At 51.6% G+C, this 12688-nt stretch overlaps 1 protein-coding gene across 1 annotated transcript in view; it reads left to right on the top strand.

The window, feature by feature from the left end:
• TTLL9 (tubulin tyrosine ligase like 9) overlaps positions 1-12688 on the top strand; it is a 37316-nt gene that overhangs the window by 19888 nt on the left and 4740 nt on the right. The window contains exons 6-13 of the mRNA XM_045810110.2: positions 752-820; positions 1672-1746; positions 2877-2967; positions 4147-4187; positions 5084-5171; positions 9212-9270; positions 10158-10354; positions 12027-12140. Of these exons, the coding sequence (XP_045666066.1) occupies positions 752-820; positions 1672-1746; positions 2877-2967; positions 4147-4187; positions 5084-5171; positions 9212-9270; positions 10158-10354; positions 12027-12140 (734 nt within the window). The remainder of the gene's footprint in view (positions 1-751; positions 821-1671; positions 1747-2876; positions 2968-4146; positions 4188-5083; positions 5172-9211; positions 9271-10157; positions 10355-12026; positions 12141-12688) is intronic.

The raw sequence follows: 12688 nt of genomic DNA, 5'->3' as shown, positions 1-12688 counted from the left end.
ATTAGAGTTGTTGTAGGAGGCCCTACAGGCCAGAGCCAGCTGGCAAATTTGAGCTCAACACAGGTTAGCTCTATGAAGTCTAGGTCACTGCGATAGCATCGTGCCCAGCACACGGTAGTCACCTAATCTATACCTTTGGGATGACTGATGATTAGTGTTATCCTGCAACATATGGGCTGCGTCAGGAGGTGGGGGAGGGTAGCGAGCTCCCCGGCACTGTGGACAGGCCAGGCCAGGCCGGTGACCAGCACAGAGGGATTTCACAGGAGGGAGCAATGCCTTTGGTGCTGACTGCTCTGCATGATATTAAAGATGTTTCCAGCCCCTAGACTCTGAAGCCATGAATTATCCATGCTGGGATTCAGTAACGGCAGACTGATCAGTATTAGCTGAAGCAAAACCTAATTAGGAAGGCAAATTGATTTCCAAAAAAAGAATTGGATGATGTGTTCCCAAGACTGTTAGAAATGGTTTTTTAATTGTCTGCTCTTTTGTATTATTCATGCCATTGTATGCCTTTGTGAGCGAAGTCGGCCTCTCTCTCTTCCCTGCTTCCTCTCCCTTCCGCCAGGCTCAGTGCCTTCTCTGTGGCTGGGCCCCATGGCGCTGGGCCCGGCCATTCCTCTGAGAGCTGGAAGCCCGTGGGGAAGATAGAGACAGAGAAATGGTGGGTTGGTGCCCCAGGCACAGGGGCCATCAAGGAGCTGCACGGAGCTGAGAGCCGACCTGTCCGCACTCACCTTCACCCCAGGTAGCCCGCTCGCAGGGGAAGGGCATTTTCCTCTTCCGGAGGCTGAAGGACATCATGGACTGGAGGAAGGTAAGCTTGCCTCTCCCCCTGGCTTCCGAAACCTCCCTCTGCCCCTGCTGCAATGAGGGGCCCCGCCCTCCCCCCTTCAAAGCTTGGAGGGCTGGCAGAGAAGCTCTGGGGCCCCTAGGAAGGGGGTCTCTGAAGCCAGATTGCCTGGGCTTATTTTATTTTATTTTTTTTAATTAATTTATTTGACAGAGAGAGAGGGAGCACAAGCAGGGGGAGAGGGAGAGGGAGAAGCTAGGCTCTCCACTGAGAAGGGAGCCCAGTGTGGGGCTTGATACCAGGACCCTGGGAACATGACCTGAGCTGAAGGCAGGCACTTAACCGACTGAGCCACCCAGGTGCCCCGCAGATGGCCTGGGTTTAAATCTTGATCTTGCCCCTTAAGGGCTGTGTGACCTTGGGCAAGATACTTCACCTGTCTGTGCCCAAGGACATGGGGGATAGTAGTGACAACACCTGCTGAGGACACAATGAGTTAATATGCCTAAAACCAGAGAACACGGCCTCTGTACCTGGGCCCCCTGGTCACCTGTTGGAGAGAGTCCGGCCGACACTTCCTGTAGATCCTAGGCTAGGCCTCAGGTCGCTCCCTCCCTCCCCACCACCCCATCCCTACCCCCGACACGGGTGTAGCAGAAACCCTGGTTCCAGTCCTGCCTCTGCCACTCAACTGCTGTGTGTTCTTGGGGAAATTGCTGAACCCCTCTGAACCTTAGAGATGCTAACAGTGCAGGGTGAGTGAGAAGATCGGGATGACCAGCTCCTACACGACCAGCACCTCCTTCACGAGCTGGTACTCGGTAGATGAATTTCCCCTTCCCCTGTGTGTCCTCATTCCTCCCATGGAACGGCAGGGTACCGCGGGAAAGAAGCTCGCCAGCTTAGAGGCCCCGCCAGCCCGGAGCGCGGTCAATCCTTCCGGCAGCCATGTGAGTACAGGTGGGGGGTGGTCCGGGGCCCAGGAAGGGAAGGCCAGGTTACCTTGGGAAGGGGTGACAGTAAGAGTAGAAAATTCTGCTCCGGGGGCCGGGAACCCTGAGTTCCAGGGGCTCCCTGTCACAGGGCTGTTGTGTGACCTCACCAAGTGTGTGACACTTGCTTTTGGGCCCCGGTTTTCTCACAGGTTATGTGAAGGGGGGCAGAGGGTGAGAAAGGGTGCTGCGGACGTGAGGTTCAGTGCGGGTGCGAGAGAAGGCATTGCGGCCTTCCTGGGCTGTGCTGGCGGGGGGCGGACTCGCAGGCAGAGAAGGGGCCAGAACGTCCTTGGGCGTCTCAGAGGTGCTGTAGGCAGTGCTGACCAACGGAACCTTCTACAGAGGTGGGACGGTGCGCACCTGTGCTCTCCCCGGCGTGGCGACTGCTAGCCGCGGGTTGACATCGAGCGCCTGAAAAGCTGCTGGTGCCACTCGAGGGCTGGATTTTAAATTTCTTTTCCTTTCTTTCTTTTACATACGTAAAACTTACCATTTTGGCCACTTTTAAGTGTATAATTTAGTGACATGAAGTATATCCACACTGTTGTGCAGCCATCACCACCGTCCACCTCCAGATCTCTCTCATCTACTTCCAGAACTCTGTCCCCAAGAAACACCAGCTCCCTATTTCCCCTTCCCACCCCAGCGCCTGACAGCCACCCTTTTATTTCCATCTCCGTGGATTTGATGACTCTAGGGACCTCATCTAAGTGGACAGTAGTTGTCCTTTGTGTCTGGCTTATTTCACTTAGCGTAATGTCCGCAAGGTTCATCCATGTGGGAGTATCTAATTTCAGTTACTTTTAATCAGTTTACATGTAAATGGACAGCACAGGTCTGGAGGTTAAATGTCGAGGCTCTGGGCCCAGCCTGCGGGTCCACTTCCCAGCTGTACCACTGCACAGCTGTGTGACCTTGGGCAAGTCACTCCCCCTCTCTGTGCTTCCGTTTCTCATCTATAAACCAGGGAAAACATGAGTACTTCCCTGATAGGGGTTGATATACCCCGAGGAGAGTACCTAACACAATGCCTCCTACACAAGGAATGCTCCATAAATGTTAATAATAGTTATTATCACGACCAGGATGCGAGAACTTCTGATGACCAGAAGGATGAGATCCCTGTGGAGAACTACGTAGCTCAGCGCTATATCGAAAATCCCTACCTGATAGGAGGTGAGATGGACGCCTCTGCCCAGAGCAGTGTCTGTGCTGCTTGACTGCTCTCACCTCCCTGGGCAACGTCCTCCCCTCCCTCCCCCAGGGACCACAACCTTTCTCGTGGTTTTAAACAAACCCCAGATGCTAGTGACCCCGGCTTTCTGTCTCCAGCTGAGACCTCACCCCGACACCCCGGATCCTGATGTCCCACAGCCTGTGGCCCGCCCTTTTGGGGACCTCCCAGCAACTCAAGCCCCACAGCGAGCCTAAAATCCGACCTCGCCCTCCTCCCGCCATGTGGCTCATTCCCCAGCCTCCCCACGTCCCCGGCCCCTCCAGCCCCTGGTTGCTAAGCCAGAGGTGGGAGACCATTCTGGCTGTGTCCCTCTCTCCTCCCACCTCTGCCCTCCATCAGGCTCCCACGCAACTCTTGAATCCATCTGACCACTTCCATCCCCCTCCTGTCCTCACTGGTGCCCACTGCTGCTCTGGTCCCCTGTGCTCCGTTCCAACCCAGTAGCCAGGGGGACAAGACACCCTTCAGTGGCTTCCCATGGTTGGCAAAACACAATCCAAAAACCGCGTGAGCTGGCCCCTGCTGACCTCGCTGACCTCACTGACCTCACCGACCTCGTCTCCTTCCACTCTGCCCCCTCTGGGCCTCTGCCCCGGCCATTCCTCCTGCCCCAAGCCCTGAGGCCTGCCCCTCTGGGTTAGGTGGGCACCTCTGTTCCTGTAGGTCACCACTTCTCCATGAAGCCTTCCTTGACCCCATGTCTTCGGCCTTTCTGCGCCATTTCTTTCTTAAGATTTTATTTATTTATTTATTTATTTATTTATTTATTTATTTGAGAGAGACAGAGATAGGGAGAGACAGCACCAGCTGGGGGCAGGGAGGGGTAGGGGGAGGGGGGAAGCAGACTCCCCGCTGAGCAGAGAGCCTGAGGCTGGGGCTCGATCCCAGGACCTGGAGATCATGACCTGAGCCCAGGGTGGATGCTTAACCCACTGAGCCACCCAGGCGCCCCAGGCTTTCCCGGGTATTAACCCTCCCTGCCAGTCACCCTCTCCTTGTACCTCGTGTGCTTTTATTGGCATTCCCGTCTGTCTGTCCATCACTATAACCCACAAACCTAGCGCGGTGCCTGGACCACGGTCAGTACTGGCTGCATGGATGCTTCCCTCGCCCGACAGGCCGCAAGTTTGACCTGCGCGTCTATGTGCTGGTGATGTCGGTGAGTAGCTAAGAGGGGGCCTCCTCCAGCCACAGGTGAGGAACAGCTGGACCGGGAGGCGGGGCAGAAGCCATTCTGGGGGCACCTGTGCGAGCTTGTCTGATTTTGCCTGCCTGGGAGAGCCCAGGAGGCATCTGAGGACAAGGTGGGGGTGGGTAAACCGATCCCACTTTTGCCATCTTAGAGACCCCGCAGTCTGGATTTGCCCTCTACCTGTCCTTCATTCACTCACCATCCCCGGTAACCGCAGCTAACTTACTGAGCACTGCCGAGTACCAAGCCCCGGTACTTGGCAGATTCTGTTTCATGCAGCCCTCCTAATAACCGGGGAGGTAGGTTCTGTTACCATCCTCATTTTACAGACAAAGAAACAGATACAGAGGGGTTGAGGGACTTGTCCAAGGTCACACACTGGTGACTGACAGATTTGGGGTTCGAATCCAGACAGCCTAGCCCTGGAGCCTACTCTCAAATGAGGTGTTCCTATGCTCCCTCCCCCCACCCACTCATTCAGCAGCGTTCAGACCGTCATGGTATGTGGCTCTGCGGGGCACAGGACACGGGGGTGTGGGAGGCAGGCTCAGCCCCTGTGCTCTGGAGCTTATTGTCTGGTGGGGCTATGGACCCACCCTGAGCCGGGGTGTTGCCCGTGGTGGTGGAGCAGAGAAGAGGCCTGTTCATTCTGTCCCCTTCTGCATCTTCTTCCTGCCCCCAACACCAGGGAGGGAGGGGGTAGAATCAGATGCTGACATTGGAGCAGATTCTTGAGGGGTGATGTGGGAAGGAAGGAAGGATGCTCGAGGCAGAGGAAACAGCAGGTGCAAAAGCTCGGAGGGGCAAAAGGGCCCCTATTCACCCCCTCCCCTGCTTCTCCCTCCTTTCCCTCCTGGACGCAGTACATCCCGCTTCGGGCCTGGCTCTACCGGGATGGCTTTGCCCGGTTCTCCAACACCCGCTTCACCCTGAGCAGCATTGACGACCAGTGTATCCTGGGATCGCTGCCTACCCATCCCCCATGCACCCTGCCCCTTCCCTCCCCCAGCTGGTCTGGGAGAACGTATTCATTCCACAGAGGATGTGGTCTGGGCACAGAGACACAGCAGCAAACAAGATGGACCTGGTCCCTTCCTCCAGGCCCTGACAGTCTTGTAGGGGTGGGGGAGCCCCCAGGGATCCCAGGAGAGCTGCCCACTCAGCTCAGAGCAGCTCACCCCAAACTGCTCTGCCTGACGATCATTTTGGAGGTGTGCCTGCCATCCGCCCTGGGTCAGAGTCACTGGATGGGAGAGTTCGAGCCCCTTTGGAGAACATTTGCATCCTCTCACGTGCTTTGGTCATTGGCTCACGTATTCACCCACATGCAATGTCCTTTCCGGCCAGCGCGCTGGCAGAGACCGGAAACTCGGTAACACACTGTGCCGGCGAGGCTGGGGTGATATACTTGTCTCTGATGGAGTGTAAATTGGTACAACTGCTTCGGAGGCAATCGGGCAAATGTCTATCAAAAAACAAAAACACATGCCCTCTGACCCAGCAATCAATTCCCTTCGGGGAATTTCCCCTACGTGTGCACTCACAGTGTAGGAAAAGAGAAGTTGAAAGGTCATGCTCTGCACAGCCTTGTTTGTGAGAGCAAAAAAAAAAAAAAAAAAGAAAGAAAGAAAAGAAAAGAAAAGCGATGGCTCATTTACACGATGGAATACCATGTGGCTGTTAAGAAGGAAGGGGGCCGTGCTTTACGTACAGATATGAGATAATCTCGGTGGTATGTTGTCAATTGGAAAAAAGCAAAGTATGCTTCCATTCGCATTACAGATTCTCTCTCTCTCTATCTGTGCACAGACATCTCTGGAAGGAAGTACAAGAAATTGGAAAGAGTCGTTGCCTTTGGGAGGGGACGTGGGCGGCGGGGACAGGCACGGGAAGGAGATGTGTCCTCATACACCTTTCGATGCCTTTTGACTTTTGAACCACGAGAGTATATTATCCGGTTAGAAGATCCACATCAAAAATGATGTTTCTAAGGCTTTTAGATGTGAGCATCAGAAGAAAAGAGATTGACAATCCAGAAACAGGGAGATGAGCAATCAGCAGGATTAGATGACCTGCATGTGGGAGAGAAGGAATGGAAGGTGTTGTGTCTGCTACACCGCTGGCATGGGCAACCCAGCCAAGGCTTCCGGCCAATTCCTACCTCTCGCCTAAATTTTGTCTCTCGATTACGTGTCTGATCGATGGCCTGAGTGTTGCGTGCACGTAGGAATGGGAGTGAGCCTTCCTATTTCCTACAACTTCCCCATCTTTCCAACTTCAACATTTCTAATGTGCTCGTTTCGCGTTGTCACTCTAACAAGCATTCATCATATGCAGGCTAATATCTATTTTAGGTTCATTTTTTGGCCACCACGTCTTTTGTTAAGATTCAATCACCCACGTAAAGCACTTAGGACAGTGCTGAGCCCAGAGTGAGCGCTCAGCACGCCTTAGTCGTCCCCTCCCCCCTGTTGACAAGTGTTTGTGTATCTCTGGGGTCCTGGGGCCTTAATAAGCAAATCCCAGCCTCCTCCAGGACTACTTTCCAGTTAGCGAGGCTTTGCTGTTTGCGCAGTGAGTGAATACACATTATTTTCCACAACTTCCTTTCATTGTTTTTAATTTTTAAACGTTGAATAAAACACATAGAAAAATGTAGAAAAGACTATCAGAGAAATCCAGGCATCCATCATCCAGATTTGACAGATGTTAAGATTTTGCCATATTTGCTTCTATGACACACCCAACTTTTAAAATAATAAAGCAACTTTGGGGGCACCTAGGTGGCTCAGTGGGTGGAGTGACCGACTCTTAATTTCAGCTCAGATCGTGATCTCAGGGTCCTGGGATCGAGCCCCACGTCAGGCTATGCGAGCCTAGCGCAGAGTCTGCTAGGGACCCTCTCTCCCTCTCCCTCTGCCCCTCCCCCCTGCTCGCCCTCTTTCTCAACTAAATAAATAAATACTTCTTTAAAAAAAAAAAAGAAAAGAAAGTAATAAAGCAACTTTGGATCACAAAATAAGACGACATATTTTAACCTGACCTTAAATATATGTATTTCAATTTTTTAATATGGTTCACACAGTTATTCAAATACTATATGCATATATATATATATATACATATATTATACACACATACATACACAGAATACAAAAATAACCACCTCAACACTGTAAAAATAAATAGAAATCAGTTAAAACTCCCTTGCGGGGTGGTAAAAGGAATAATAAAGCATCTGCGTGCAATTGCACAGCTGTTGCAATGAGGTTAGTTGAACGGTACGGAGAGGCATCTAAGACAGACTATTAAGTGAATAACAACACGCAGGTGTGGGGCTGGTAGGTTCATGATCCTGATTTGGCTTTTAAGGAAGGATGTTGCTGTTTAGAAGAAGGTGAGAAAGGATGTTCACTAATTTATTATTTCTGAAAAACACGGAGGATTAGAATCAGGCCAGGAACTGTAATTTTCCCATTTGACATGTTTTCCTGTTTTATGAATTGTTTTTACAACCATTATGTATTACTTTAATAATAAAAATGATAACACATTTAAAGAGTACAGCTTTCGCAATACCAGTAGTACAGCTTTTTAAAGACAAATCAGAAAATTCAGAAAATGTATAAAAAGGGGGGAGGCGGGAGAATAGCCTTTTCTAGTCCCGTTTTCTGGAGACAGCTACTTACCCTTCTGATGCATTTCCTCCCAGGTTCATTTGTATGGTTTTTTTGTCGGTGTTTGTATTTTATAAAGGAGTGATCCCAACATATAAACATAACTGTTTTCCCACTAAACATGTCAGTATTTTCCTTGCAGACATTTTTTATTAGTTATAAAAAATTCCTCTGAGTGGATTTACTGAGTTACTAATCCTCCATGCCACAGGCATTAGGGAAGTATTCAATTTCCTACAATTATGACATATAAGGCCGCAAAGAAACATATTTTTCATAAATCTTTTACTATATTTAAATGTTTTCTTTCAGATGACATTGCAGAAGTGTAAATTCTGGGTCAAGGGCTTATGGCTAGATTATTTTCCAGAAGGTTCTTTTGTATTTTTACCCTTCCATTGACAGGGCCCATTTTATCCCTGCTCTCCAGTACTGAAGACAACCATTTTAAAAAGACATTTCTAAAACAACTGGCACGTGTAGGTGAAGTGTAAATGGGCATTCATTATACTTGTGATGATTCTGTGAGTTTTGAGTTTTTCCAAATAAAAAGGTCAAAAAATATGCAACTGACTTAATGGGGAACCAGGGTTTTGCCTTAGAATTTGCATTTCTTCCGACAATTGTATCTTTGCCCCATTTGCATCCCTTTAAAATTGGGTATCTTCTATTACTGGAAACTTCAGGCATTATCCCAGATGGTCTTTTGTCAGTTACGTCTCCTCTGATGTGTTCCTATCCCTTTATCTACTTATCTATTAGGGTCATAAATTTTTATTGTTAACAATTTATGTGGGATTTTCATGTGACAAAAACATTAACCTGTCATAGTTGCTACAAATCTTGTCTCTAGTCATGCTTGCTTTTCATTCTTGCCTTGATATCTGATTATTTTTATGTTTACATGGTTGGCTCATCCAAGGACTTCCTCTGTGATTTCTATTGTCATTTCTAAGCCAAACAAATTTTCCTGCTGAAAGATTTCATAACTAATCAGTTTCACTTCTCTACAGATTGGTTTTGATGGTTTGCTTACTCTCTGCCTGTTTCCCCACCTATATACCCCACTTAATGGGTGGGGAAACAGGCTCAGAGGTTAAGTGACTTGCTCAGGGGCGCACAGCCAGTAAAGATGGAGGCGGGATTTGAACCCAAGCCCATCTCATTCCAAGGCCCATATCCCTGCTGTCTGGGCTGTTCGGTAGCCTTCCTCATCAATGGCCAAGTACGAGTCTTGTTTGGTCTCTGGGGGCTACATGGGACAGGGCTGGTCTTTCGTGTTCACACTAGTCCTTAACCACCAACCTCTCCCAGACGTTCACCTCACCAATGTTGCCGTGCAGAAGACATCTCCTGACTACCACCCAAAGAAGGTGAGGAAGCTGGGCTTCTGCCCTCCGGGTCCAGCCTTTTGGGACTGGGTTGGGTGGGGAGGAGCCTGGGACAGGCCTGTCTTGGGCTCAGAGTTCACCAGTGAGGTCAGGAGCACCCTTCCCACTTGCGGGGCCCGGACCAAGAGTACAGATGGAGACCCACACGTCATGTGTCTAAATAGTTAAGTTACAACTCAAAGAAACACACCCTGTAACAAAATGTGTTCTATCTTCCTACCTTGACAAGTATATATCCATCCATCCATCCATCCATCCATCCATCCATCCATCCATCCATCCTTCTATCTATCTATCATCCATCCATCCGCCTGTCTAATAACCTGCAAGGCCAGGTTCAAATTTAGAATTCTCAGACTTCCCAGAGTTAAGAGCCAGAACAGTGGGGCACAGGGAGAGCTAGCCCCCCAGCTCACACCCACTCCCTTCTTTTCCCTCCCCCAGCTCCATCCCACACAGTGGGGGTCTCCTGCATGCACACATCTCCCATTTTCCTGAAAACAGTAACCAGTTGGTCGGCTTTGGGCCTTGGGTACACATATGGTCAGTGCAGTCTGTCCCCAGGAAGGCAGGCCCAGGGGGAGAAGCCTGTTTGGGTGTTTGGGCAGCGACTAATGGGGTCTTGGGTACCCTGGCTGTGCTCTAGAAAGAGAGGCACAGGCTCTGGGTAGGCACCCCCGCCCCCCAAGCATGCAGTAGCTTTGCCCCACAAGAGGGACAATGTCAGAGTTCTAATCACCGGCCTCAGGCCTGGGCCCCTCTTGTCCAAGCCCAAGGGCCACGCAATGGTGATTGGGGGTCCCAGCAGGCCGGGTCCCGGTTAGCTGAGGCTCCCTCTCCCACCCCACGCTGGGCGCTCGGGGCCCCAGGGCTGCAAGTGGATGCTGCAGCGCTTCCGTCAGTACCTCGCATCCAAGCACGGGCCCGAGGCGGTGGAGACGCTCTTCGGCGACATGGACAACATCTTCGTCCGGAGCCTGCAGAGTGTGCAGAAGGTGATCATCAGCGACAAGCACTGCTTTGAGCTGTACGGCTATGACATCCTCATCGACCAGAACCTCAAGCCGTAAGTGGGCAGGCTGGCGGCCCGGGGAGTGGGGGGGTGTCGTGCACACGCTGTACCCGGACGGCCCGGGCTTGATCTCTGCCACTCCCTCGTGTTGTGCCTCAGTTTGCCCATCTGTAAAATGGGCATTGTGCATATAGCATTAGTATGAGGGATAAATGAGGTACTGTCTATAAAGCCCTGAACCCCATGCCTGGCCCTGAGAGACCTTTCCAGAACATCTGCTGAGTCAGGGATCCTTCCCTAGTACCAGGCAAGAGACTTCTCTGTAAGCCCTACCGCTTTCAGGATGCAAAGTGCCACGTAAGGGGATATTGTTACCATGTCGCTTCCTGCCAAGAATTTGGTGCACTCCCACAGTGCCCACGGAGGGGGTTGCAATGAGGAAAACATGCCTGAGGCGGCAGGCACCACAGCGATGGCCCCCATGTGATACAAAAGGACTCAGAAGCCCAGCGGGGTTGTTCTGGGTGCCTGAGGCCACGCAATAAGTCAAGGGCAGAGCCAGACCCAGGGTCATCATTTCTGGGCGAGCACTGCGTCTCCTGGAGCCCATCGCCTCCCCGGGGTCACTGGACAGGTGTGGAGGGGCTTTCGGAGCCAGGAGTTGGAGCCCTGGAATGAGACCTACATCAGACACAGCTTCGAGAGAAACAGGGTCCTGGAGCCAGGGGGTCTCTTCTCTGCCCCCTGCTGCGGGCATTAAAGTGGACATGGGAGTGGAGGGGCTGTGTCTGTCACGGACCTGCTGGGTGAGCCCTTCCCTCCCTGGGCCCCAGTTCTTGTCCGGCAACGACCGGGTTGTGCAAAACCAGAGTTTGCAAGCTGGAGGCCCCTGGGCTGCTTTTGGCCCATAGACACTTTGAGTTTGGACTTCAGATGGTTTTTTGTTTTTTTAAAGATTTTATTTATTTATTTGACAGAGATAGAGACAGCCAGCGAGAGAGGGAACACAAGCAGGGGGAGTGGGAGAGGAAGAAGCAGGCTCATAGCGGAGGAGCCTGATGTGGGGCTCGATCCCAGATTGCTGGGATCATGCCCTGAGCCAAAGGCAGACGCTTAACGACTGAGCCACCCAGGTGCCCCCAGATGGTTTTTTGATTTAAGTTCATTGACAATCTCTAAAAAATGGGGAGACAGTTACAAAACAATCTGGAGTTTTGCCTTTTCTGGAAAACTCAGAGGGTCAGCCGACCCGGGCTCACACTCCCACAGGGCAGCGGTCTCCTGCAGGGGCCGGGGCAACAAGCGCTCTCCTGTGGCTGGCTCTTTCCCGCTCACCAGTCTCCACCCCTCCCTGCTCCCGCCACCCACCACCCGCAGTGGCCGGGCGCTTGCCCTTGGCAGGCCAGGCTTCACTAGGAAAGGGGAATCGGTCTCGCACTCATGGCTCTATTGGAAGGAGGAAGAGCAATAGGAGGACGGCGAGATCACTCCTCCCCCTCCAGCTGGCCACACTCAGGTACCACCTGCCCCTGGGGGGTTTCGAGTTTGTGACCATTGTTTTCAAAAAGTTTTAGCACCTGAGACCTTTCTTCTAGTGGAAAAATGGAAAGAGTGACCTTGGTTGAATTGAGGGTTGGGCCCAGGCACCACGTGTAGCCTCTCCATGAAATTCCTGGTCCCCAAGGACCAGGTAACCCTAAGGCCCTCCATTCCCCTCCTTCCCCAGGTGGCTCCTGGAGGTCAACGCGTCCCCGTCGCTGACAGCCAGCAGCCAGGAGGACTATGAGCTCAAGACCCGCCTCTTGGAAGACACCCTGCATGTCGTGGACATGGAGGCCAGGTGAGGGGCAGCCTCACTCAGGCACCGCTGTACATGGCAGCTGGCGCTCCCCGCAAGGAAGACAGAACTCACAGCACTGGGACTTACTCACAGCGGCACGTAGGGGTGGCTGAGGCCTGCTTGCCGTGTTATAGATGGACAAACAGATGTCCACACAGGGTTAGATCCTGGTCCAAGGGCTCAGCACTTTCGAGGCAGAGAAGGACCAACTGCAGCCTCCTGAGATTCAGCCCAGCAGGATTTCCTCCATACGTCCTGACCGTGAGGCACTGGACTTCACCTGTCTGAGCCTCAGTTTCCTCATGTATAAAATGGGAAACATGTTTACCTCTTAAGATTGTTACATTAATTTACCAAGATTATTTATTGTAAAGTGCCTAGCTCACTGTAAGTGTTCAGTAAGAGACTATACATTGTTACAACAATGTGTATGTAATGGGAAAAATCCAGGGTCTGACTTCAGGAATGGCTGAATCCAGGCGCTCAGTTGGTATTTGTTGGTCTCTCTGCTCACTGGCTCTGTCTGTCTCTCTCTGTCTCTCTCATTC

This window comes from Ursus americanus, chromosome 22, assembly GCF_024610735.1.
Source record: "Ursus americanus isolate L20-20 chromosome 22, mUrsAme1.1.p, whole genome shotgun sequence".
Classification (NCBI taxonomy): domain Eukaryota; kingdom Metazoa; phylum Chordata; class Mammalia; order Carnivora; family Ursidae; genus Ursus; species Ursus americanus.
Note: the sequence above shows the minus strand (reverse complement) of the source record. Positions and strands in the feature narration are given on the sequence as shown.